Genomic DNA, 24,665 nt, shown 5'->3' on the forward strand with positions numbered 1-24,665 from the left:
TACCACCCACATACGCCTCCTCCTGTCACTCAAAATAGCAGGCATTCGCTATATTGTGAAAAAACAATTTCTGGCCGCACTGACTGGTTCGCGCATGCGTATTACAATCCGTACGCATGCGCAGATGTGCTAACATCGCTCCGAACGAGCGAACGGCCGCTTATGAGCGGCTCTGAATGAGACCCTGTGACAGCTCATATGCTGTGAGAGGGATCAGCCTGCCAGGTTCCTACACATTTTACTGTCCAGGGGGGACCCTGCATCGCTTTACATCCCTGATCCACTACTACACTAATAGACCCCCTCCATACCTGGTGTCCACCCTTTTATTATAGTGGGAATGTAAACCCGGCTGACATGTCCTTCTTCTAACATTCCCTCCCTCTAGGTCTTGTTTTAGGGGCTGGCAGTGTGTACCTTGCTGCCTGGTCTTTGTTAAGCCACCATTATTGTCTGGAGCATAATTGCCTATTCTACTGCCTTTTCTGTGACCTTTGCAAGCCGATTTATCTCCTTTGTCAGTTCTGTTGTTCATGATGACCCCCAAGAAGGACTTAACAGAAGTCCGACAGCTCCTCTCTAGTTCTAATATACACCAATTTCTCCACCATGGAGACTCCCTCCACTTCGGAAAGCTCTAAGCCTCCAACTCCGGCGATGTGAAGGCATCCGATTCACAACCACATAAAGAAAAATCCCCTCCCTGTCTGGCGGCAGCTGAGGCCAGCAACTCTGGAATTCTCCAATTCTTAAAGAAGCTTCCATTAAGTCAGATTTTCAAGATAAGGATTTTCGCTTGGAGGAAATTTTGGTTCTTGCTTAGACCTCCCTCAATTTGCTGTCACCCATGTTACTGGACATGTTATGACCCTGGAGGATGGCACAGAGGGGAGAGGGTCTCCGCCACCTGGTGGACTACCAATCTGCTGATCTTCGTTCTGTTCAAATCCGTCACAATTACTTACGAGTAAGGGGACTCCTAGAGGATCTTCTACAGTAAGGCATTGTTATCTTAATAAAAATCTTCAATGAGATACTTTCTAACAAACTCAAAAAACAGAATTATCACAGGCTAATAAAGAAAGTGATTCTTTTTGGGTGTACTCTTTTTGCATAATATGTATACATATGTTAGGTTTTAGGTATTTAAAACAAATATTCTCTTTCACTTTTATGAAAAATAGGGGTTATACAGACTCAAAAAAGTAGTTAGTCTGCCCAACACAAAGATACAGAATGCTAAAAGCAAAATGCACCAATAAATTCCACTAATGATCCAGATTGTGTTCAACAGCGCCCACTGTGCGCAAGGGCGGGTTATAGGAGGGGTGTATGGGGCTGTCACATTGGGGCCCCCACACATTGCTCCTACCCAGCCCACCCTGCATCCTCCATGGCCTGCCCGCTCCAGGCAGTATTGTAGCTCTCTAACTACAAAAGCCCTCCCACCTACTTACTTTCTAGTCCAGTGTTTTTCCCTCGGCTAGGCTGGTTGTGATCCACACTCTTTGCTTGCCTTGCTCCCTGCTCTCCCATCCCAGGCTGCTGCTGCTGCTCCGTGAACAGCCGGTGACAGTGCCTCCTGCAGAAGGAAGATGGAGGTTGAGTACATGATCCTCACCAATTGCGACTGCCAGGGTCCTGACAGGTAATGCCTGGTTCTTGGTCCTCTCCTGTGTGTGGGCACGCTCTGCCCTCCCCTTTCCCATTACAATGACAGTTGTTGTGATGCGGGGCTCCAGTCCACAACCTGGCAATGCAAAGTGGCATCTGGCAGCCCAGAGACCACCCTCCTGCTGGCCACACTGCCACCCAAAGTACCACCTGTAGTATATCAATATCTGTATTATTAGTACTCATGCAGGGGGAAGGTCTTTGTCAATTTTATTAGTGGGGGCCACCACTACCCTTAATCAGGCCCTGACTGTGCACTTTGCCCACATGGCTTGCCCTCAGGTGCCCCTCTGAAATCACCATTGGATTTTATGGACTTCTGTACTGCCCATAATATCCAGGCATTGTCTTTTCTGGGATGGTCGATCTTCTCTTCCCAGTTGGATGGTCCTACCTGTATTTGCTGCTTTGATATTTCCACAAATGTCATAGATTTTGCCTTCCTTTCGAGCCCTCATTGGGCTTCACTTTATTATGTTCCTTACTGTTACTTAGATATTTTTGCTGCATTTGCTCATTTTATATGTTCAGTTTCATGTTATAATGTTGTGATGGATACTTTTCAGTTTTTTGATAAGTTTGGGTTGGTTTGGATGCAGGTGGAGTGGTGGGATACACGAGCCAGCCCCCCCCCCCCCACCTCTGGTGACAGCTATTTAATTTCTACATGATTATTTAGTTTTGTTATCTGCATTATATTTAATCTATCTTTGCTATGTTGTCTTTATTTCATTTACATTATTTTTTCTTTCTCTTTCTCCTCTTCCCTTTATGCCTATGTATGTGTCTGTTTGGTGCACCTATGGACCTTTACCCCACACTACAGCTGTCCCCGTGAATTCCTCCCTCCTTAATCTATGCCCTCCCCACATGAGAGTCTGAAAATCCTTACTGTCAAATCAAAGGGACTGAACACTCCTGAGAAGCGTTTTCAATCTCTGCGCCTTTTTCACTCTGTATGAGCTGATATGTGTTTTGTCCAGCAGATGCAGTTTTTGCTCTGACCCTAAATACTCCAACTTATATTATTCCTCAGTTTTCTACAGCAACAACAGTGTAGCTAAATCTGAGTATAGCTATCCTTTTTGCAGGCTGGCTGCCTTTTTCAGAGGTGACCACTATGCAGCTCGGTAGTGGCGGGGGCTTATGGTCAATTGCAAAATATTTTATGTTTTTACTGTGATTTCTTTATATGTCCCTAATGATGGTGAACCTTCTTTGTTCTCTCAAGTATTAGACAATATTGCCTCCCTGCAGTCTGATTCTGGGTGGGGACCTCAACTAGCTGATGGTCCCTCTCCTAGATACTTCTAAAGGCCTTTCATGCACTTCCTTTCATATTCACCATTGGGTAAGTTGCTTATTTTTTTGATCATCAGCTAATTGATCCGTGGGGCCTTGCCCATCCATTAGATTGGGACTACACATTCTTCTCTATTACCCATCAACATTATAGTTTACTTGATTATTTTTTTTTATCCCACATAGATTCCTTTCTCTAGTTCAGGCTTCCTCTACTGGTCCAACAACATGGTTATACCATTCTCCAGTGTATGTCTACATTGTGGTCCTCCATCTCCTCCTTGCAGTTGGTCTGGTGACTCAATGAACCTATTTTTTAGGACTCCATTTGCAAGGATGAATTGGTGGCAGCTTTGGAAGGTTTACTTACTCTCCTTCCATGCTACAGAGAGCCCCACTTTGGCTTGCTGAAAAAACAATTAGACACTTGCCCTCTATCTCCTCTTCAATCTTCCTACTTCTCTAATTCACAATTCACAACTCCCAGTTTCCTCCCGCCATTTCGGGCAGTTCCTTTTCTTCATGGAATGGGGGGGACGGGCACTGTGGGTCACTAAGTTGATGGTTCAGGGCTCACTTGGCTTCTCAACCATTTTAAGTGATTGCTTGGACCTGCCTGCCTCAGCATTCAGCATTATATTAACGCTTTACCCCAGTCCTAACCCTTGCATGAAAAACTCCATTCGAAACATGGTGTTCCCATTAAAATTCATATGCGCCACTCAGTCTGCTGAACTTACCAATTGTTGGGCTACCCATTTTCACTACATTTTGGCATTGAGATTGCCAGTTCTTTCTGGAGGACATCCAATGGGAAAAACTATTTAAATTCACCCATATCAGTTTCCATAGTGCATCAGTTATAGAAACCCACTTTCCAGATAGTACAGCTGCTTCATGGTATTACATTCTATGACTCCCTATGTACCTGAAGTCATGTAATCACTGCTTTTTGGCAGCAAGTTGTCTCTATTCCCAGGAATCTTTGTGGCCCAGTTGTTCCGACAGATTTCAGGTTTGGGCTATTAAGTTGTACATACATTTCCAGCTCTAAATGCAAGAAATCTTTGCTGAGACATCTGAATAATGCTGCCAAGGCAGTAATTATAAAGCACTGGAAATCTCCCAGCACTCCATATATCAGGACTGGTTTCATTGTATCAACTTGTACCTGGACATGGAGGTTATCATCCTTGAAGCCCAAGATAGATATCCTGAATTTATCTCCACCTGGTTTTATTGGATGTACTTTAAAGAGTCTCTAGAATACGTAGGCATCTTTTCCCCTCCATTTCCTCTCCTTTTACATATTCCTCGTTGCTTTTCATTTTCATTCTTACTTGCTGCTCATCTTCTACTATGTACTTAAATGGTAAATTGTTCTATTTTCTCAGGCATTGCGGAACACCTGTATGGTGTCATGCCTTGTATTTTATATGTGTTGGTACTCAATAAAATCTGATTGCAAAATAAATTAAATACATCATTTTAATGCTTACTGGCAGTGTTGCACTGAGTTCGTAATCCCTATAAAAATTTCTAGATGTAATTATCGCATTTCACATTCATATGAATGCATCTACTGGAAGCTCTCAGAGGACTTCGTGTAGAACCATACATTGCTGTAGATAGCTAAAATAAATGATGGTTTCATTCAGGATTATTAGTGGTCATCAGTAAAATGGATTGATGAGCCTGAAGGTGATCTCTGTAGGTCAGAATAGAAACATAGAATTTGACGGTAGATAAAAACCACTTGGCCCATCTAGTCTGCCCCTTTTCATGTATCCTTTAGGCAACTTCAACCCTATTTACTCCTTGCGTTTCTCTTAAGGATTTCTTATGCCTATCCCAAGCGTGTTTAAATTGTTCCACCGTTTTAGCTCCAACCACATCTGATGGGAGGCTATTCCACTTATCTACTACCCTTGCTGTGAAGTAATTTTTCCTCAAATTTCCTCTGAGCCTACCTCCCTCCAGTTTCAGGGCATGTCCTCGTGTTCTTGTACATCTCATTCTTTGAAGAATGCTTCCCTCCTGTACCTTGTTAAAACCCTTCATGTATTTGAAAGTTTCTATAATGTCCACCCTTTCCCTTCTCTGTTCCAAACTATACATATTAAGATCTTTTATTCTTTCTAGGTAAGTTCTGTGCTGTAGGCCATACACCATTTTAGTTGCCCATCTTTGTACCATCTCTAATGTGGCTATATCCTTCTGGAGATATGGCCTCCAGAACTGAACACAGTATTCTAGATGAGGCTGTACCAATGACCTATACAGTGGCATTATCACTTCTTTTTTCCTGCTACTGATTCCTCTCCCTATGCAACCAAGCATCTGACTTGCCTTCCTCATTGCATTGCTTGCCTACCTTCAAGTCATCTGAAATGGTGACTCCTAAATCCCTCTCCTCCTCTGTAATATCCAATATAGAGTCCTTGATACTATATTTAGCCTTTAGGTTATTGGGACCCAAGTGCATGATTTTACATTTTTTGATATTATACTGTAGTTTCCATGTTCTTGCCCATTCCTCTAGTCTACCCAAATCCTCAGAATAGCCTCTATAATATCAGTCCTGATAGTAGCAGGTGTGAGTTAGGACATATTCATTAATTATCGTGTTTTCTTATTGTTGTTTATTGTTGCCATAAGAAATTAAGGTTCACTGGGATGTATTCAAAAAGACATAATTAATGTGATCAGTTTACTTTCTGGTTCGGGGGCCAGGTGTGATACTGCACATGTGCGGTCATCACACCCTACAGAGCTAATTCCTAGTAAATTGTGTGATGTGTAGCCTAAAGACCAGGCCAGAGCCAGGGTTAACCTGCAGGATGCAGGGTTAAGCTGCTTTTGGACTTTTATTTTCAGACTAGCTGCACCTTATATAGAGAGGGCTCAAGAAGTGAGCTAGTTGCCCTGTTTGGGCTAGGTGTTTTGTTATTTTGTTTCCTGTCTGTGTTGAAAGTAAAGCACCATTCCATTGTTTTACCTGAAAGCTGTGTGTGGACCCTCATTAAAGCACCTAAACACTGCACCAAACCACTCTCTACCAAGCCAATTAACCCCAAGACATCACAATATATATATATATATATATATATATATATATATGTACATACATGGCTGATGCACCAAAACAGCTGTCGGGGCTGGGAGCTATCATTATGCCTGAAACTTTAGCTACATGGCTTTGATAAGAATTATGTTGATACAATACAGCATGATGGCATCATGTGTCTTTGAATAAATGTTTTGATTTTTTTTTTTTGCTACTTGGAAGGTGTGCTGGTTTGCTTCTATTTGCTGAGAAGCAATTAGGAGTGTGCTGCTACATATATACTGTATATACAGTATATAAATACATATATATATATATATATATATATATATAGTGTAAAGGCAAATATACAGCACTTTGAGTCCTTTAGGAGAAAAGCACTATATAAATAACATTATTATTATTATTATTATTATTATTATTATTATTATTATTATTATTATTATTATTATTATTATTATAGGCAAATAGCATTATTATATTTGGTTGCCCCAGTAACCCATGTTTATATTTCTTGTACAGCTGTAGCATGTTAAATACAATTGTACATTGTATCTTATTGTTGCATTGGTATTATATTGCAAGATTATATTGCAAGATTTCTTCATTTCACAAGATGTTCAAGCTCATGTAAATTATTTTCATCCACAATGACACATTTGAAAACTACTGGGTAAAGCTTAGACGGGTTCTGGTCAATTTATACATTAAAAGGGAGAAGTTAGATATTTGCAGTACACTTGTATAGTTTGTACATTTATAGAGTAAAAAAAGATGACAGTACTCATGTCAGACACTTTTATGAAAGATGATGTGTACATTGAATAACAATGGGATGTTCATTTTACTTTATTAATAAAAATTTTGTTTATGTTTTCAGTGAATTTATTATGCCAGGAATGGTCGATACTCACATCCACGCACCCCAGTACTCATTTATAGGATCTGGAATGGAAAGACCTCTTTTGGAATGGTTGAAACATACTACATTTCCAATAGAAGATACATACTCAGATGAGGAAATTGCTAGGAACTTGTACAGTGCAGTTGTGGTATGTACAAGTGATTGTACCAACACAATATAGTATTAAGGGGTTTATTTACTAAGCTATGTTAGGAGACAGGGTGGAAAGTGATAAGGTGCCAGCCAATCAGCTCCCAACTGTCATTTTTCAAACACAGCCTGTGAGATGAAAGTTGGGAGCTGATTGGCTGGCACCTTATCACTTTCTTAGAACTTTTCACTCTGCCTCCTAACACTGCTTAGTAAATAGACCCCTTAGTATTGTTACTAAGTAGAATTACCACTGATTTTGAAACAACCAAACTTTTGTGCATTCTGCAACAAAATACATGAGTGTATTCCACACAGTTATCCATTTGTTTTTACCTTTATGCACTGAATATTCAAAAAAATAAAAAAATAAATTAATGTGTTGCTTTGGACAGACCATCTAATATAGGGCCTGATACAGGGTTGTACAGTATTTGCATCACTGCTGCGTCAATGGACACAGCAGAGATGCAAAAAGTGCTAATGCTACAGGAGGCATCTGAAACCTAAAGACGCCCACTGCTGGCATTGCAGATTCAAGTTCTGCAACTGAAGATGCAGCATTGGATCAACATTAAGCATCCATAAGCCATCTGAGTAAGTCTAAGGTCACTCAGAATGGCTGCTGGAGCTCCTCTGTTGGGGCCAGGAAGTATGGGTCAAAAGACACAGACCCTTGCCTTGACAAGCCTTCAAAATGGGGGCGACATGCTCCTGTTTTGTAAAATGGTCGCCATTGCCACCCATGTCCCGCATCCAAATGACCACAGCATGTCAATCATGCTGCAGCTTAGGGAGCTCTGAGAGCGATCTAGCAGACACTGATCGGCACATGCACAGTACGGGATGTAGTCGGGATAGCTACAATCGGGATGACAGCTCTCGAAATCCCGGCATCAGAATCCCCACTTCCAGCCAGAAGACCGGGGACAGAATCCCAACAGTTGTGGAGATGCCAACGCCGAAATCCTGACAACCAGCATCTCGATCGGAAGTATAGTGGGCCCATTAGGTGTTAGCCGCAGGGGGGGACTAGGTTTAGGCACCATGGGGAGAGTTAGGCTATGAGGGAGGTCAGGGTTAGGCTACGCACAGGTGGGGTTAAGTTTAGGCACCACTGGGGGGAATGTAGGGTTAGACACTAAAGGGGGAGGGTTAGGTTCAGGCACCAAGGGGGGAGAGTTAGCTTTATGCACTAACAGGGAGGGTTAGAGTTAGGTTGCAGGGTAGGGAGGGTTAGGGATAGAGGGCTAAAATGAGAGGGTTAGGATACTTACCTAACCCCTGTCAGGATACCGAGCATCAGGATGCCGCTGTCTGTATTTGAAAGCTGGAATCCGACTGATGGTATTTCATACCCAACCTGCGCAGTACAGATCCTGCACTTGCGCCAGTAGGCCACCATCAGAGTTGTATGCAAACCATTGAGTTTGCGTACAACTCTGAATCAGTCCTCTAGGATCAGACCTCCTGTCCTAAAGTATGGAGGAAGCTGGTTTGGATGAGTCCATGATGCTTATAGAGTGCAATGTTAAATGCATTTTCTTGTGTGCATAGGCTCACAGAATAACCCATTTTTATTCCATGGGTTGCTGAATACATAAGGGTTGTTGTTCTGCTACTTAAGCTTGAATGTGTCTACATGGGGGGAAACAAGTCGAGGGCATTCTAACTTGTGCTAATTACAGTAATATCTTTGTTCAATGTTATGTAAAGCTTGAAAAAGACACAAATACATGGGCAGCCATATAACTTGCAGGTGGTCTGGGGCAGGTGCCATTGCAGCTGCGATCTCTCACGGATCCCAATTGTGAAAATATGCTAATAACTCACTCTCCGTCCACTGACAGCTCTCACATCCGCCACTCACGCACAAAACTGGAAACATCTAACACAGATCAGGCTGCCATCAGCCTTCTTAGTAAATCTCAGCTGTAGCAGACATAGCGGGTCTCCAAACATCCACAGGGCTCCCCTACTGAGGAGAAGGAAGCAGTGGCTAATTTATGGACACCCAGTATTTAAATGTTACCTACGCACCTGTGTTTTTGTAGCCACCCCCTCCCCCAAATGTTGACTACCTGTCACCCAATTTGCGAGTGAATTATCTGTGTGAGCGTATTCCCATTTCAATCGCTGCATGTGCGCAGTGCAGCTTACTTGCAAACTGGCAAACTATCTCTAAATCTGCATAAATATAGGCATTGCAAAGGAAATGTATACATGTGATGTCAGCTTATCCTCCATGAAAATTAACTTTGTGAAATGAACAAATGTTCATTATTTATTTACTTATGTGTGTATTTATTTTTCAGAAAAGAACACTGAGAAATGGCACAACGACTGCTTGCTATTTTGCTACCATTCATACTGATGCTTCCATTGTGTTGGCTGAGATGGCAAGTAAGAACATTGTGACTTTTGCATAAATTATTTGTAAAGTGTAAGTACGCTCAGTAAACATGATCATCATCCTATATTATAATTCATTTATAAATTGCATATAGATAAAAAACATATATGTAAATGTTCCTCTATGCTTTATGTAATGCTGACAACCTACAGTAGAAGCAGTATAGTCTGTTTGAAATAGGCCACTATAGAAAATGTGAAACCCTGTATGGGCGACATTATGTTCTTGGATTTCCTTGACAATCTTGCTAGTGGTATGGGAACATCTGCAAGCAAAGTTCTCATATTTGACTTTCCTGACTATTGGATTGCAGCGTGGCGGCCAGCATTGTCCTGGTTAGGTCAGAGGCATGACAGCACTGGTTAAAGGGAAAAGGGTTTTCTTTTCAGGCTATATAACAGAAAGGATTGCTACAACAAAGGTAAGGCAGCCCTGGCCACCTATATATTTGTCACTTATACTGCTGATTTAATCCAATACCTTATATTTTGGTGATTTTCTTTGTATATATCTAATCTAAATATTAAACAGGAACTTTCCTAGTTCTGTGGTGGTAGTAATACAGCTGGTTACATAGCTCACCATATAGTACAGTTCCATTATTTTGCCTTTTCTTCCCGGAATCCCTTCAACTTCTCTCCTGTCAGTTGAGGTATGATAATCCTTTCACAATATATGGGGATGGGGCTAAAGACGAGATATTTATATGCCATCATTGGGTGCAGGGAATAATATTATTGGTAGTACAGCCATGTTTGAAATCTTAAATGAGAGGTAACCATAATCAACTCCTATTTTTGCACAGTCTGCACAGATGATAACATAAACCTATGATTTGCATGTATATTCCCTTGGGGTAAGTACAATTTTTGAGGTTAGTTACTATTATCCATGAATGTTTAATTACCACAGCTCTATTAGGGAGTGTTTGCCATAGAAATAACACCATTTTGTGTGACTGTAGCCTGTTTTTATGAATAGACAAAATACCAAATATATTTCCAGATAGTAGTAGTAGGGAGGTCAAAAAAAAAATTGCTTACCAGACTATTAGTCAGTTATTACTATAAACCATTTAAGCTTGAAGTCCAGATCTTTATATGTACCCTCTAGCACACAGGTTCTCAAACTCGGTCCTCGGGACCCCACACAGTGCATGTTTTCCAGGTCTCTTCACAGAATCAAAAGTGAAATAATTATAACCACATGTGGATCTTTTAAAATGTGTCAGTGAATAATGAATAAACCTGTGCACCTACTGGGTGACCTGGAAAACGTGACCTGTGTAGGGTCCTGAGGACCAAGTTTGAGAACCACTGTTCTAGGATTTCAATACACAGACATATATGCTCTAGTGCAACAGCTTTATTGAAGAGAGTTGTATTCATTAGTCGGATTACTTAGGGCAAAGGGAAGATGATGCTATAGTTCTAATGAGGCAATGGCTGTTGTCCCGCTTAAATTATTTGTTAAAAAGATCTCAAGATTCAAAAACAAACCTGTAAAATAAAATAACCATATAAGAAAGCAGAAACACATTTTTCCATGTATGTCAAATACCTGGGGGAAGCACATAGAGCTATTATCGCTTACTTACATATAATGACAATTTATGTCACGTATAATGAGTGATTTTTATCCAAGCACATTTCTCCATTCTGCACTGGAGCTTACAATCTAATTTCCATACCACGGACTCAAACACAAATCAAGGCAGTTTATCCTAAATTCACGTATCCACTAGACGATATGCTTCATGAGCGATATCGTCTAGTGTTTCCCCTGCAGTGATGGTCTCAATGATATCGTTCAGTGATGTCACCCTCCCTCAGTTTGCCCTGCAAGTACGGGCAATGAAAGATGTCGTCAAGGTCCAGCGGGAGTGCGCATCGTTTGTCGTAGATGGCATACCCACTGGACGATATTGCGGACAATGAACGATAACAATATCGTTATCGTTCAAATCATCCAATTTATCGTGTAGTGGATAAGCGGCTTAACAGTGTATCTGAACCATGTGAGGAAACTGGAGCATTCATAGGAACTCAGCAAAAGTTGCTTAACAGTCAGTGCCGGACCGCTCGTTACGCTGACTACGCAGCTGCGTAGAACGCCAGCCAGCAGAGGGCACTGAGGGTGGCAGTCTCCAACGCCACAGTCCTTCCCGCACCCCCACCCCCCGCCGTCGCCGTCACACTCCTACTTCACTTTCCCCCCTGGCTGCCGCAGGAAGGCTTCATTTGCCAGGCGCCCGCTGAGATTTAATTACTATCGGGCGCCTGGCTCTTTCCCGCAGCGTCAGCTGGAGCTCACTACTGAGCTCCTGCTTCCGGCTCCCCCCCCCACGGGCACTATGGGAGAAACACCATAGTTCCAAGGAGCGGCGGACGCCGGAGCTCACACCTGAGCTCCGGCATCCGGCTCTTCCCACGGGCACTATGGGAGAGACATCATGACGTCTCTCCCATAGTTCCGATGACCGGCGGAGGGGCACATTTTACAGGGGCATTACTACTGGGGGCATATTTTACAGGGAGCATTAATACTGGGGTCACTCTTACAGGGGGCATTATTACTGGGGGCACTTTTTCAGGGGGCATTACTACTGGGGGCAATTTTACAGGGGGCATTACTACTGGGGGCAATTTTACAGGGGCATTACTATTGGGGCATTATTACAGGGGCATTACTACTGCGGGCACTGATACAGGGGGCATTACTGTTTGGGGCTATACTACAGAGGGCATTACTACTGGGGGCACTAATACAGGGAACATTACTTTTGGGGGTACTACTACTGGGGGCACTACTGCAGGGGGCATTACTAATGGGGGCATTGCAGAAGGGGCACCACTATGGGGGGGCACTGAATAAGGGGTACCACTGCTGTGGACATTATGTGTAAGGGGCACTACTGCTGTAGGCATTGTGTAAGGAGCACTATTACTGTGGGCATTGTATTAAGGGCACTACTACTGTGGCCATTGTGTATAAGGGGCACTGATGTGGGCATTGTGTATAAGGGGCACTATTGTGTGTCAGAATGCTCGTGATTATGGCTTTCCTGCCATTTGTTGGGTGCATGCACCTTGGGCATCTGCAAAGTCCGCCAGGGGGTGCCAAAATGTATCTTCGCTTGCCAAAAATATTAGGCTCGGGCCGGCCCTGTTAAGAGTTAACCACTTTATGAAAACTGATTTTTATCTGTCCTCTGGATTATTTGAACACAGAGCTCAATGTGCAGGGGCACCATTAGGGAGGTCTCGTGTTGCCCCAAAACCCCCCTTCTCCAGGTGTTGAAAACAATAGTTTTCCTTTACAATCAGGCAGAAGCTACGAGATGCAGTCAGCAGAGAGGAGTGGTGAGACTAGTTCAGGAAGCCACAGAACAGACCAATCGTGTGCTGAGTGTCTCCTCTATGTTACCATGGGCAGAACTATGGGAGACAATGGAGGTGCCTGCCACCAGACTCCGGCATTGAAGGTGCAACTCCTCCATTGCCCACAATATATTCACCCCACTTAGGGCTGTAACTATGTACCCGGAGTGTACCGTCACGGCCACCCAATACATGGCAACTCTACCCAGCACCTGAGAAGCTACCATACACTAGTGGAGAGCTCAGTGTCAGACCATCAGCTGTCTATCTACAGCCTGTCCCTACTCATTGGTGTCAGTGTGACACGTTTGGCGCCCCCCTCACCCACAACTCCCTGTCTCACTCCTCCATGGCATGCCTATATTTTGGTGCAACTGCGGGTGTATCTGCTTGCAAAATGCTACATTACAGTGTCAGTGGCTGTGATGGGGTGGGCACCCAATTATAACTTGCCTCCGGGCGTCTGGGATGAACTTACGCCACTGTACCCAGCAAACATTTTAGAGAGGAGGAGAGTTTGTAGGTGCCTGATCCACAGGTGACATTTGTTGAGCACTGTAAGAGTGTCTGTTTGACCTGTCTGTGTGGCTGTCTGACCTGTGATCCAGTCTTCTAGCATTGTCAGTGTTACTGTCCCTCAGTACTGCCTTTGCTTCTGCTGGTGAACACACTAGGTAAACAAAAAAATGTAAAACAACAGTATTTTAGCTGCAGTCTAGTCATGGCATTGACCACTTGGTGGATGCAGCAAAAACTACTTTCTCTATGGTACATGTATCTTCAGGGCCGTAACTAGGCTAGTGCGGCCTGTGCCATGGCACAGGGCACCGCAGGGCAGGGGGCGCTGTTCAGCTCTGTCAATTTTCCTGTTTATTATCATTCTCACTTGTAGCTTCCTCTTCTTTTATCCCAAACATCTCCTGGCCTCCCCTATCTCTTCCCTGGCCCTTCCCCATGAGGCCATGGCCCTTTATAAGGTGCACTATCTTAAGTCCCCATTTAAAAAATTGGGGGGGGGGGAGGTGGCACCAATGTTCTCTCTGGCACAGGACACCAAAAACCCTAGTTACGGCTCTGTGTATCTTGCTGCATAGTCAGGGCTGGATTAAGGGGGTGGGGGTGACAGGGGCGGTCATCCCTGGGCCCCCACACATGGAGGGGCCCCCACTAGCAGCGGTGCAGCCGGTGGCTTGCACCCGCCACTAGTGTCGCGGTCCACACTACACAGTGACAAACACAGCCGCCAAGCACACAGACTCTCATTGGCTGTTGCATCAACGGAGGGAGCCGGCTGGAGCTCACTCATTAGCTCCGCCTTCCGGCTCCCCCCTGATGGGAGAGACGTCATGATGCTGACGTCTCTCCCATAGTGCAAGAGAAGAGCCGAGACTTGAAGCGGATAGTGGTGGTCATATCAGCTGGAATTCAGGTGAGTTATTATTATTATTTTTTTTTTGTGTGTGTGTGTGTAAGGGCACTGCATAGGGGGGCCGCTACAGGGATCACTGTATAGGGGGGCCGCTTCATGGGGGCACTGGGGGGTGCTACTAGTGTCAATGCATAGGAGGGACTACTACTGGAGGGCAATGCATAGGGGGGGCAACTACTGGGGGCACTGTATAGGGGGGACTACTACTGGGGGCAATGCATGGGGGGACTACTACTAGGGGCACTATATAAGGGGCACTGCATAGGGTGGACCACTACTGGATCTGGGGGCACTATATAAGGGGTACTACCTGGGGCACTGTATAGGGGGACCACTACTGGGGGCATTATTTAAGGGGCACTGCATAGGAGGACCACTACTGGGGCACTGCATAAGGGGCATTACTACAGGGGGCACTGCATAGTGGGGACTACTCAGTGGGCACTGCATAGGGGGGACCATTACTGGGGACATTGCATAAGGGGTACTACTACATTGGGCATTGCAAGAGGCCTTACTACTAGGGACAGAGGTGAATAAAAAGGAAAAAAAAAATCCTAGGGTGACAAGAAACGGTGGTATATAGGTGCCCCCACAAGTTTGTTGCCCAGGGCCCCCACAGACCTTAATCCGGTCCTGTGCATACTTACTGCAGTACTGAACTTCCCTGAAACATACACTGTGTGGTGGCTGCAGGTAACTTTTCTGCAGATAGAATGTTATTTCATAGTATGGAAAAAACCCTGAACATTTTACCCTTTTATATATATTACTAATCTCACTAGATAAGACTGCGTGAATAAGCCATACTTTGGACTCAACCATATGTGTGTGAAACAATGTAACAAAAACAAGCATCTGTATTAGGCTGATGGCAACGGTTTTTCTTTACTGTGTTGATGACTTTTGGCTTGGGTGTGAACAACAGGTGACCCAGGCTCTTGTAGCAGGATGTATCTTAAACAGAGAAATCATACTTGCCGGGAGGCTCCCGAAAATAGGCAAATCTCCCAGAGCCCACTTACTGTACAAACCCCACCCACCAATAGCCTCCGATTTACTGAGCGAAAGTGAACGTTCCGAAGGATCGATGACGTGATTCACCCTTAATCACGTCATCCTGCTTTACAATGCCTGTGATCTCGGCACTGTATAAAGGGGCTGGCCCATGATGACGCATTTTGCGCAGTCAGATAGTCTGTAAGTATGAAATAAATGCTATGCACAGCACACTGCTCCATATACATGGCCGTAGAAAGCTGCCCAGGGCCCGCGTTGAAGGAGGTGTGGCCTATTTGTGGGAAGCATGGCCACATCCCCTCACAAAGCTACGGGACACTGTGAACCCCCCAGCCTGGTGCAAATCCAGGGGGGGTTGCGATCAGTGTGATCGCTCCCCCCCTCACAGACAGAGAAGGCTGCTTTTACTGCTGCTCAACAGCAGTGAGCAATCTCCCACTGCAGCCCAGCACACAGCAGCATGCGCTGGGCTGCTGACAGGTAGAAGGGAGGGGGGAGCAGTGTCGGACCCGGGCCCCCGCCTGGTCCCTCCACCAAGCCCAAGCCCGGGTAATCAGTACCCGCCCCTCCTCCCTCTTGGCACCCCTGACTATAAATATTGCTATGCTGTGGCCAGCACGTCTATATACTAATTTAATAATTCTAATAAGCTACTTCTTTTGTTTTTGTCCCACAGGTCAGTATGGTCAGAGAGCATTTATTGGGAAAGTTTGCATGGATAGGAATGATACATATCCAAAGTATGTTGAAAGTACTGAAGAATCTATCAGGGAAACTAAAAGGTTGGTTAAAAGTATTGCTTATTTCATAGCAAAATCTGTATTTTCAGATGCATAAAGTGAATTACTACTCCTCTCTGTGTATCAGAATCAGGTCTCATGTACAGTACACTGAAGTGTATAGCTGCCTAATTTGAAGGCCAATGTGTTCAATCTAAGCACAGTTTTTTGCGTGTATTAGCTGAAAACTGGCAGCAATGCTTATCAGTCTTCTTACAATAATTCAGTTGTCGACTGGCAATGCCACGGAATCTAGTCGACTGATGTCTACCAGTCTAAATGTAATGCATAAGGTATAGAAATGATGACCAGCACCACATCACTGTGAATCTTCTTTAAAGGGATGTTCAACATTCAGATAACATTGTTTAGCTTTCTAGTCTCATAAATTCTTTCCTTCTGTACTTTTCGCCTATTTAATTATATTGAATGTTTTTTATATTAAGCTCTGATATGAAACAAGCATCTCTCTGGATGATCACGTTATCTAATGCAGAGAGCACAACAGAGCAGCATTTTATCCCAGGATAATCAAAATACTTAATTGTTATTTATTATATAATTACAGATTGAGTCTCCCATATCCAAAATGCTTGGGACCAGGGGTATTTTGGATATCGGAATATTCCGAATTTTGGAATATTTGCATATCATAACGAAATGTCTTGGGAAAGGGACCCGAATATACACACAGAATGCATTTATGTTCTATATACACCTTATACACACAGCCTGCAGGTAAATTTATACAATATTTTTAATAATTTTGTTCATCAAAAAAAGTTTGTGTACATACTTAATTAATTTATGTTTCATATACACCCTATACACAAAGCCTGAAGATTATTTTATACTGTATTTTAATAATTTTGTGCTTTAAACAAAGTTTGTGTACGTTGAACCATCTGAAAGCAAAGGTTTCACTATATCAGTCATGCTAAAATTATTCCGTATTTCGGAATATTTGGATATGGGAGACTCAACTTGCATATAGCTGTAATGCGCAGAAGTAAGTCAATAAACTTAGTGAAAGTTGCAGGAGAGCATCTAAAGCTGGGTACACACCTAAACAATTGTTGACCAGTTTTTTCAATTCCCTACCTGTTCATATGAAATCTTAAGAGTGCATACACGCACCTTCCATCATGTTTTCTCGGAAGACAACAGGTTGCACCGAAAGATTTGGTTTTATGTGTAATTTAATTTTCATCAGATTCGATGGTACAATATCGGACAAAAAGTGAAGTGTGGGTCTCATTCAGACCCGCTCGCGAGCGCTGTATGCTCGCAAGCGGGTCGATGGTGCCCAAGTGCGCATGAGCACAACGGAGGGAGCTCCGTCGTGCGCGAGACCTGGCGAGTGACGGGGTCTCGCACCAAAGGGGGCGTGCTGTCGATGGTGATTGCCAGCACGCCCCCTTTGGTGGGCGTGCCGGGGGCGTGGCTGCCCGGACGGAGGCGTTCCCATGGGAACACCTTCCGTCTGGGTCCGGCCCCACTGACATCACTAGTGATGTCAGTGGGAGTGATTTTGGCTCTGATAGAGCCAAAATCATTCCAGGGCTTGCGGCAACGAGACCCTACCGCAAGGGTCTCGTCGCAAGCCCGATGGTCACGATGGTCTTGACCATCGCGACCATCATCATGGACGCTCGCATAAGCTGTGGGTGGTAACCCACAGCTATGCGAGCGTTCAAGAGGCCGCCCCAATTTTAGGTAGGACGGCCCTGATTCAGAGCGAGCGCTCTGGTCAGAGCGTCCGCCTCTGAATCAGGCCCAGTGTATGCAGAATGTCGACCATTCTGTCTGCTGCTTCTGCCCATACTCCCCTAGCAGCAGCGCCGTCTTTGTGTCTTTTCAGCATATATTTTAGGCAGATGAGTTTCCTGGATCACAAGTTAGATTGTAAAGGTGTGTATGCATGAATCGCCACTTTGAACGGGACTTCCGAACGTAGCTGTAATCTGAAGTAAAATCGCATCGAAGGTATGATTGTACAAGTCTATACCCAGCTTAAGTGTAAATTACAGACATCTGAAGATGGACAACCTTCTAAGGACCTGATTCAGAGCCGGACGCTATTTGCGGACGCTCGTTCAGAAAAAGGGGCTGGCTATTTAAATTGAGCGCTCGCTCTTTGCGGTCTGTTGACGCCTCTATGTCTGAGTGAGCGTCCGAAACATGCGCTCGCTATTTTGTAAAGACGCCCCTTGGCCGCTCGCATCATACGTCATCTCCGCTATTTATTTGATTAATCGAGTACATCGAAAGGCGTATGAACTGCTCGCTATTCTTGTGGTAGCATTTTCCTACCGCAATCATGCGAACAGTTCAGGACAAGTGACGTGGTCGATGACGCTGCTTTGTTAATTATGCACTCCCATTAAACGCCCGTTTTGACCGTTTGGCACGCCTGCGTTCGGATCTCCACTCACTGTTTTCAAGCACCTTCCCCTGTTACCACCCACAAACACCTCATCCTGTCACTCAAATTAGCAGGCATTCGTTATTTTGCGAGCACACGATTTTCGACCGCACTGACTAGTTGGCACATGCGCATTACGACCCATACGCATGCGCAGATGTGCGAACATCGCTCGGAGCGAACGAGCGCCCGCTTACGAGCGGCTCTGAATCAGGCCCTAATTTCTTTCAAGTTGTTTTTACTTTCATTTTATTATTTTTTATTACGTATAATAAATGTAAGAGATGTGGCTTACTGTGCACAGTAACCATATCAAATATAAAAAAATTTTTTAGCAGCCTTATGTAAACAGCATAATGGAAGCCAATAACTGATTTCAGTTCAATATATGAATAGAATGTGATGTTCTTAATTCCGTTCATAAAAACTATATTCATTCAATAATAATAAAAAACACTGCACAAACCCACAACATGACCAGAATTAGGGGATGATTCTAAGTTGGGAGCAAAGCAAAACAATGTAGTAAATTTGCACTTTGGCAAAGCCATGTTGCACTATAGTAGCAGGGGAGCCTCAGCCAAGAGTGAGAGGCCTGTTAGAGGTACTTTGGGTAGGAAGAGAGAAGTCTAACTGCTACTGCAGCGGCATCTCATCCCAGCCCAGCACGGACACTGCTGTGTGCTGGGCTAGGGAAAGAGGCTTCTGCAGCAGCAGTCATACCTCTCTCTGCGTGGAGGAGCAATCGCACTTGCCCCTCCCCCCTCAATCTGCAACCGACACTTCCCCTGTGCAGGTGGGCTCTTTGCCATATGTGGGATAATTGTAAAAGCAGTCAGTATTTACCTAGCATTTATGTAAAAATAACCCCCCACACACACACACGCAGAGTGCAAAGTTTCTTTAGTTTTTTTGCTTTGCTCCCAAATCAGAAAGATTGGTCCCTAGGGTGAAGGTTTTGGACAGTACATACAATACCCATGCTAGGTGAGTCAGAGAGGTTCACTGAAAGATCAAAAAAAGAACTTCACTTGACAACATGCCAGGGTATACATATTAATTATTTACAGTTTAGAGTGTCAAAAATATATTTGTACTTTTCTCATTAACTAAAAAAACCCCAAAAACATATATATAAAACATGGCTGCATTGCAATCAGCTATGATATATGCTGTAAAGTTAATTAACTAACTGCAACAATTCAATATATATATTGAAATGCATACAAAAAAATGTTGCTAAGAAAATAAAAGATGCATCTGTATATCTTAACTCTGCATGAGGCCCAAAATGTGGAAGTAAAATGAAAATGATTATATTTAGTAACTACACTATGTATACAAAAGTGATGAGACACTAACTGCAAATAGATCAACAAGACTTTATTGACAGAACTTTTGTAGGTCCATCACATGCAGTGATCACTGCAGACACCCTTCTTAGCTAACTGTCCACAAGTTCCTGGACAACAGTAGGCGCAGGGGCGTCTTAAGAGAGAAGGGGACCTGTGTGCATTCCACATGCCGGGCCCCCTCCTCTCTCCCCAGCCGCCGACTGACGAGGCTGGCCAGCCACTACAGAGTCAGTAGACTATGGGCACTACAGTGTGCCCAGAGTCTACTGCGCATGCGCAGAATGCCGGAAAAATGGCCACACCGGCCATTTTCCGGTGTTCTGTGCAAGGCTGACACCCGACGCGGGACCACGGACAGGAGAGTTTTAGATAATATGGGTGCAGGGTGTTCGGTTCGAGGCCCCTCTGGACCCGAGGGCCTGTGTCCACCGCACACCCTGCACCCATTATAGATACGCCCCTGAGCAGGTGGTACTGTGACCAACTGTGACACTGAAGAAGGTCGAGTCGGCCTAGAACGCACCTGTCGCTCCAATTCGTCCCAGAGGTTCTTAGTGGGGTTAAGATTTGGACTCTGAGCTGGCCAGTCCATCCGGGTTACCGAATTTTCTGTATAGCAGTCCAGCATCGCCCTGGACACATGACAGGTGGCATTGTCATCCTGATAAAAATATTCATTGTTTCCATAGAACTGCAAGTGCATGGGCCTCCCTACAAAGTGTTCTTGTCAAAACCGCCACATTAGTGGCCATTACGAATTCATGTGCAATGGAACATATGGTATGCATTTCACTTGCGTGGGAGTGTGCAATCACTTTTGTCTACACAGTGTATATATATTAGGGATTTGCAGGCTTGGATAGGTTCGAGTATGCATGCTGAGTTCGGATTTTTCCCTCCAAAAAAAGGAATTCAGAAAGAGGCAAAACGTCATCTTGCATGGACGAACATCATCATTCCTGGACAAAAGTCCAGGAATGATGATGTTCGTCCATGCAAGATGACGTTTTGCCTCTTTCTGAGTTCCGTTTTTTTGGAGGGAAAAATCCGAACTCAGCGTGCAAACTCGAACCTATCGGAGCCTGCACATCTCTAATATATATCAGACAAATAAGAAGCAATTATGGGCCTGATGAGTTGTATGCTATGCCAATGTTTTCGCAAATGCAGCAATTTTTTTGCCACATGCGCCTGAGTGTGACTCTGCACATGCGTCAAGGTACATTACAGTAGTCGCACACTGCAAGTCTTTAATTGCAGTGTGTTGACAGTCAGGGAGCATTTGAGGGAGGCAACGGGGAGTGTCAGCTAAAAACGCAGACATGTCTCTACCGGTTCGGGAGCATGTCACATCCTGCGTCTGCGATTCCGTATGCAGGAAACATGGCTCTGACATCTGTGTTATGGCGCCCATTCTGAGTGACCATAGATTTAGTTGAGGAGTCAATGTTTGCATGATCTGCGTCCAGATGTGTGCGCAGTTGCGAAAAGCTGCAATGACTTAGGTGGGTGTGTCAGTAAATGTCTCGTGGCATTAGCAAATTTTCGCATACACACAGCTGTGAAAATCCCACCTGTGGCAGCAATAGTGTACATCTCTGAATCAGACCCTATGCTCTAATTTGCATATAACAAATATCTGGAACTTTTTTCTTTTTTTGTAGACAATTTTACATTGTTATTACTCATGTTAATAAACACTTAAATTGCACATCTATATAGTGTGTTATATTATTTTCTAGGTTCATTGAAGTCCTGAAAAATAGAAAAGTGAGTATACAAATTAAAAAATATTGAAATATTCCCAAAAAAACAACAACTGATTTGCTTCAAGATTTGAGTAATTTACAATGGCGCTGCACCACTATGCTACCTATTTAAAGTACCCCAGCACACAACGCCATTATGCTATACTGCGATCCCCCTGTCCTGTAGTTACTTTACTTTTGTCTCTGAACTATGCATCACTTGACTTCTTCCTTTTCCACTCCTGTCTCCACTGACCAGCAGTGTCTCATAACAAAATACATTACGGCCACAACATTGCAGGGAGCAGGCTAATTAATGGGTGGAGACTGGGATCTGACAGGCAGCATTGCCATGAATTACATAATATCCACTATACTACTGGGAGCCAGCCAATGAATATGTGTGGACTGGGGTCTGACCGGCAGTGCTGCTGCCGAGAGCTGGCCAGGGAACGGGTGCAGACTGCACATGCGATCAGAGAGGCACAATTGTTAATGTTTGCTGTACTGTTGGGGCTTGCTATGTGTGGAGGCCCCTGAGCAACCACCCTGTTAACCCTGCCTATAATCTGGCCCTGGATACACCCATTATGTGCACAGAGTAAAGCTCATAAAATGTGTACTGATCTTGTGTAGAGACAGTGACCTGCACACTAGGGTGATTATGTTAGAGAGGACAGGGCTTCGTGTGATGGGGCACAGTCATGATTTCAGAAGGGCACTGATGGAAAGCAGGAAGTCACAGACTCATAATTAGATAACAGAAGGCTCAGGATCCTCTAACAGAGTGGTGACAGGAGGCTCCTTGTGTAGGAAGATTTTGGTGTCAGATGCACCTATTTATGAAATGAAGATTGTACATTTAGCATGTTATGAATTCTGAAAATATTTAAATAAAATTTAAGTGATTGTTCTAGTTTTCTCATATCCTTTCTACCCAGCCTGTATATGATACAAAGAGGAATGAGTTATAAAAATGATATTCTCTTACGGGAGATGCCTTGCTGTGTTCTGCTTTCTCATATACATTTCCTCTGTATAGATTAATAGATTGTCATGACATATGTAACCATCTTAATAATGAAACATTTGTAACTTTCTTAGTATGACAGAATAAAACCCATTGTAACTCCTCGGTTTGGTATATCCTGTACTGAAAACTTATTGAAGGAACTTGGCAAATTTGCTGATGCCCACCAGCTACATATCCAGGTATGCTATAAATATGATGGACTTAGTAGCCCAGTAGCGTCACTAGGGGGGGTTTTGCGGGCCGCCCTGCATAAAACCATCCGAAGGGGTGACGCCAAAATAGCAGAGCTGCTCTGGTATTTTGGTGTCACGCCCTCAGATGGTGTCACTGAGCAGAGCTGAAGAGGTGATACTTATCTGTGCTGGAGGAGGCTGGGAGCTTCCCAGCAGCTCAGGAATGCTGAGCAAGCCCCCCAGTGTGACGAGGACAGGGTAATGACACATCAATGGGCGTGGGCGTGACCTCACTGTCACAAGATCACTCCTCTAGGTGTCATCACACCCAGTGACTCTTCTGGATGGACCCTATGATATGGTATACTTATTTAAATAAATGCTTTCTGGGCCTGATTCAGACCCGCTCGTGAGCGCTGAGTGCTCGCAAGCGGGTCGATGTTGCCCAAGTGCACATGCGCACGACGTGAGCATGCGTGAGACCCGAATAACGACGGCCAAGCCGTCATTAAGGGTCTCGCACCAAAGGGGGTGTGCTGTCGATGGTGATTGACAGCACGCCCCCTTTGGTGGGCATGCCGGGGGAATGGCTGCCCAGACATAGGCGTTCCCATGGGAAAACCTACCGTCTGGGGCCGGCCCCACTGACATCACTAGTGATGTCAGTGGGAGTGCTTTTGGCTCTGATAGAGCCAAAAGCACTCCAGGGCTTGCGGCAGCGAGACCCTACCGCAAGGGTCTCGTCGCAAGCCCGATGGTAGCGATGGTCTTGACTATCGCGACCATCATTTTGGCCGCTCACTATAGCTGTGGGTGGTCACCAACAGCTATGCGAGCGGCCAGGAGGCCGCTCCAAAAAGTAGGAGGGACGGCCCTGATTCAGAGCGAGCGCTCTGTCAGAGCGTCCGGCTCTGAATCAGGGCCTCTGTTCACACTTCATTATCAGTTAATTACATTTTTATGGTCATAATTTTAATATTTAAGGGATACATTGTGACAATTGCATAAGGAGCCAATAAACATCAACACTCTAAGGGGTTGATTCAATTAATAGTGCATTACTTGCTAGATGACGAATTTACGGTACCTCCAGACTCACAGATTTTAGTTTGAACCCCATACGGCTGTGTACAAAAATCCACAAGTCTGGGGTGAGATGGGGCTGAGGGAGCCAGGAGTGGATTTATGGGGGGGTGATCAGGGCGATCTCCCTGATTGATGTTCCACTGTGGGAACTAGGAGGTGGGAGCTGCTGTAATGTGACTACAACTAGGGTTGGACAGAGGAAGCCTGGCATTGAGTGTTTGCTGGACCTCGATGGTTATACTGTGCGCATGTGCAGAAGTAGCTGGTGCTTCACTCATGCACACATAAGCTGAGCTGCGGACATCACTTCCGGGTTTCCACAACTGAATTTATACAGTCAGCCATCGGATGGGTATCGGAAGCAGCAGCCGAAGGCTAGCAAACATTGCAAACCTGCTATTCGATGGAAAAAGTACTTTGATCGAACCGGGAACATTGATGGTTGCTAACCATCGGTTTCCGATGTCCATCTCTAACTACAATGCAGCCTGTAAGGTATTAGGAAGGGGACACTATGGGGCCTATGTACTAAGCAGTGATAAGTGACAGAGTGAAAAGTGAAACGTCTGTGATAAGTGTCAGCCAATCATCTCCCAACTGTCATTTTTTCAAACACAGCCTGTGAGATGACAGTTGGGAGCTGATTGGCTGGCACTTATCACAGACTTATCACTTTTCACTGCTTAGTACATAGACCCATAAATTTGTGTGCCCCAAACTGTGTGAG

General features: G+C 44.4%; 1 protein-coding gene across 1 annotated transcript in view; it reads left to right on the forward strand.

Moving 5' to 3' along the window:
• Positions 1 to 24,665, forward strand: part of GDA (guanine deaminase) — a 61,425-nt gene that overhangs the window by 15,415 nt on the left and 21,345 nt on the right. The window contains exons 3-7 of the mRNA XM_088464043.1: positions 6,924 to 7,095; positions 9,413 to 9,500; positions 16,016 to 16,121; positions 21,641 to 21,668; positions 22,751 to 22,858. Coding sequence (XP_088320169.1) covers positions 6,924 to 7,095; positions 9,413 to 9,500; positions 16,016 to 16,121; positions 21,641 to 21,668; positions 22,751 to 22,858 — 502 coding nt within the window. The remainder of the gene's footprint in view (positions 1 to 6,923; positions 7,096 to 9,412; positions 9,501 to 16,015; positions 16,122 to 21,640; positions 21,669 to 22,750; positions 22,859 to 24,665) is intronic.

The sequence above is a fragment of the Taudactylus pleione genome, unplaced genomic scaffold (genome assembly GCF_031769625.1).
Source record: "Taudactylus pleione unplaced genomic scaffold, aTauple2 ptg001573l, whole genome shotgun sequence".
Taxonomy (NCBI): domain Eukaryota; kingdom Metazoa; phylum Chordata; class Amphibia; order Anura; family Myobatrachidae; genus Taudactylus; species Taudactylus pleione.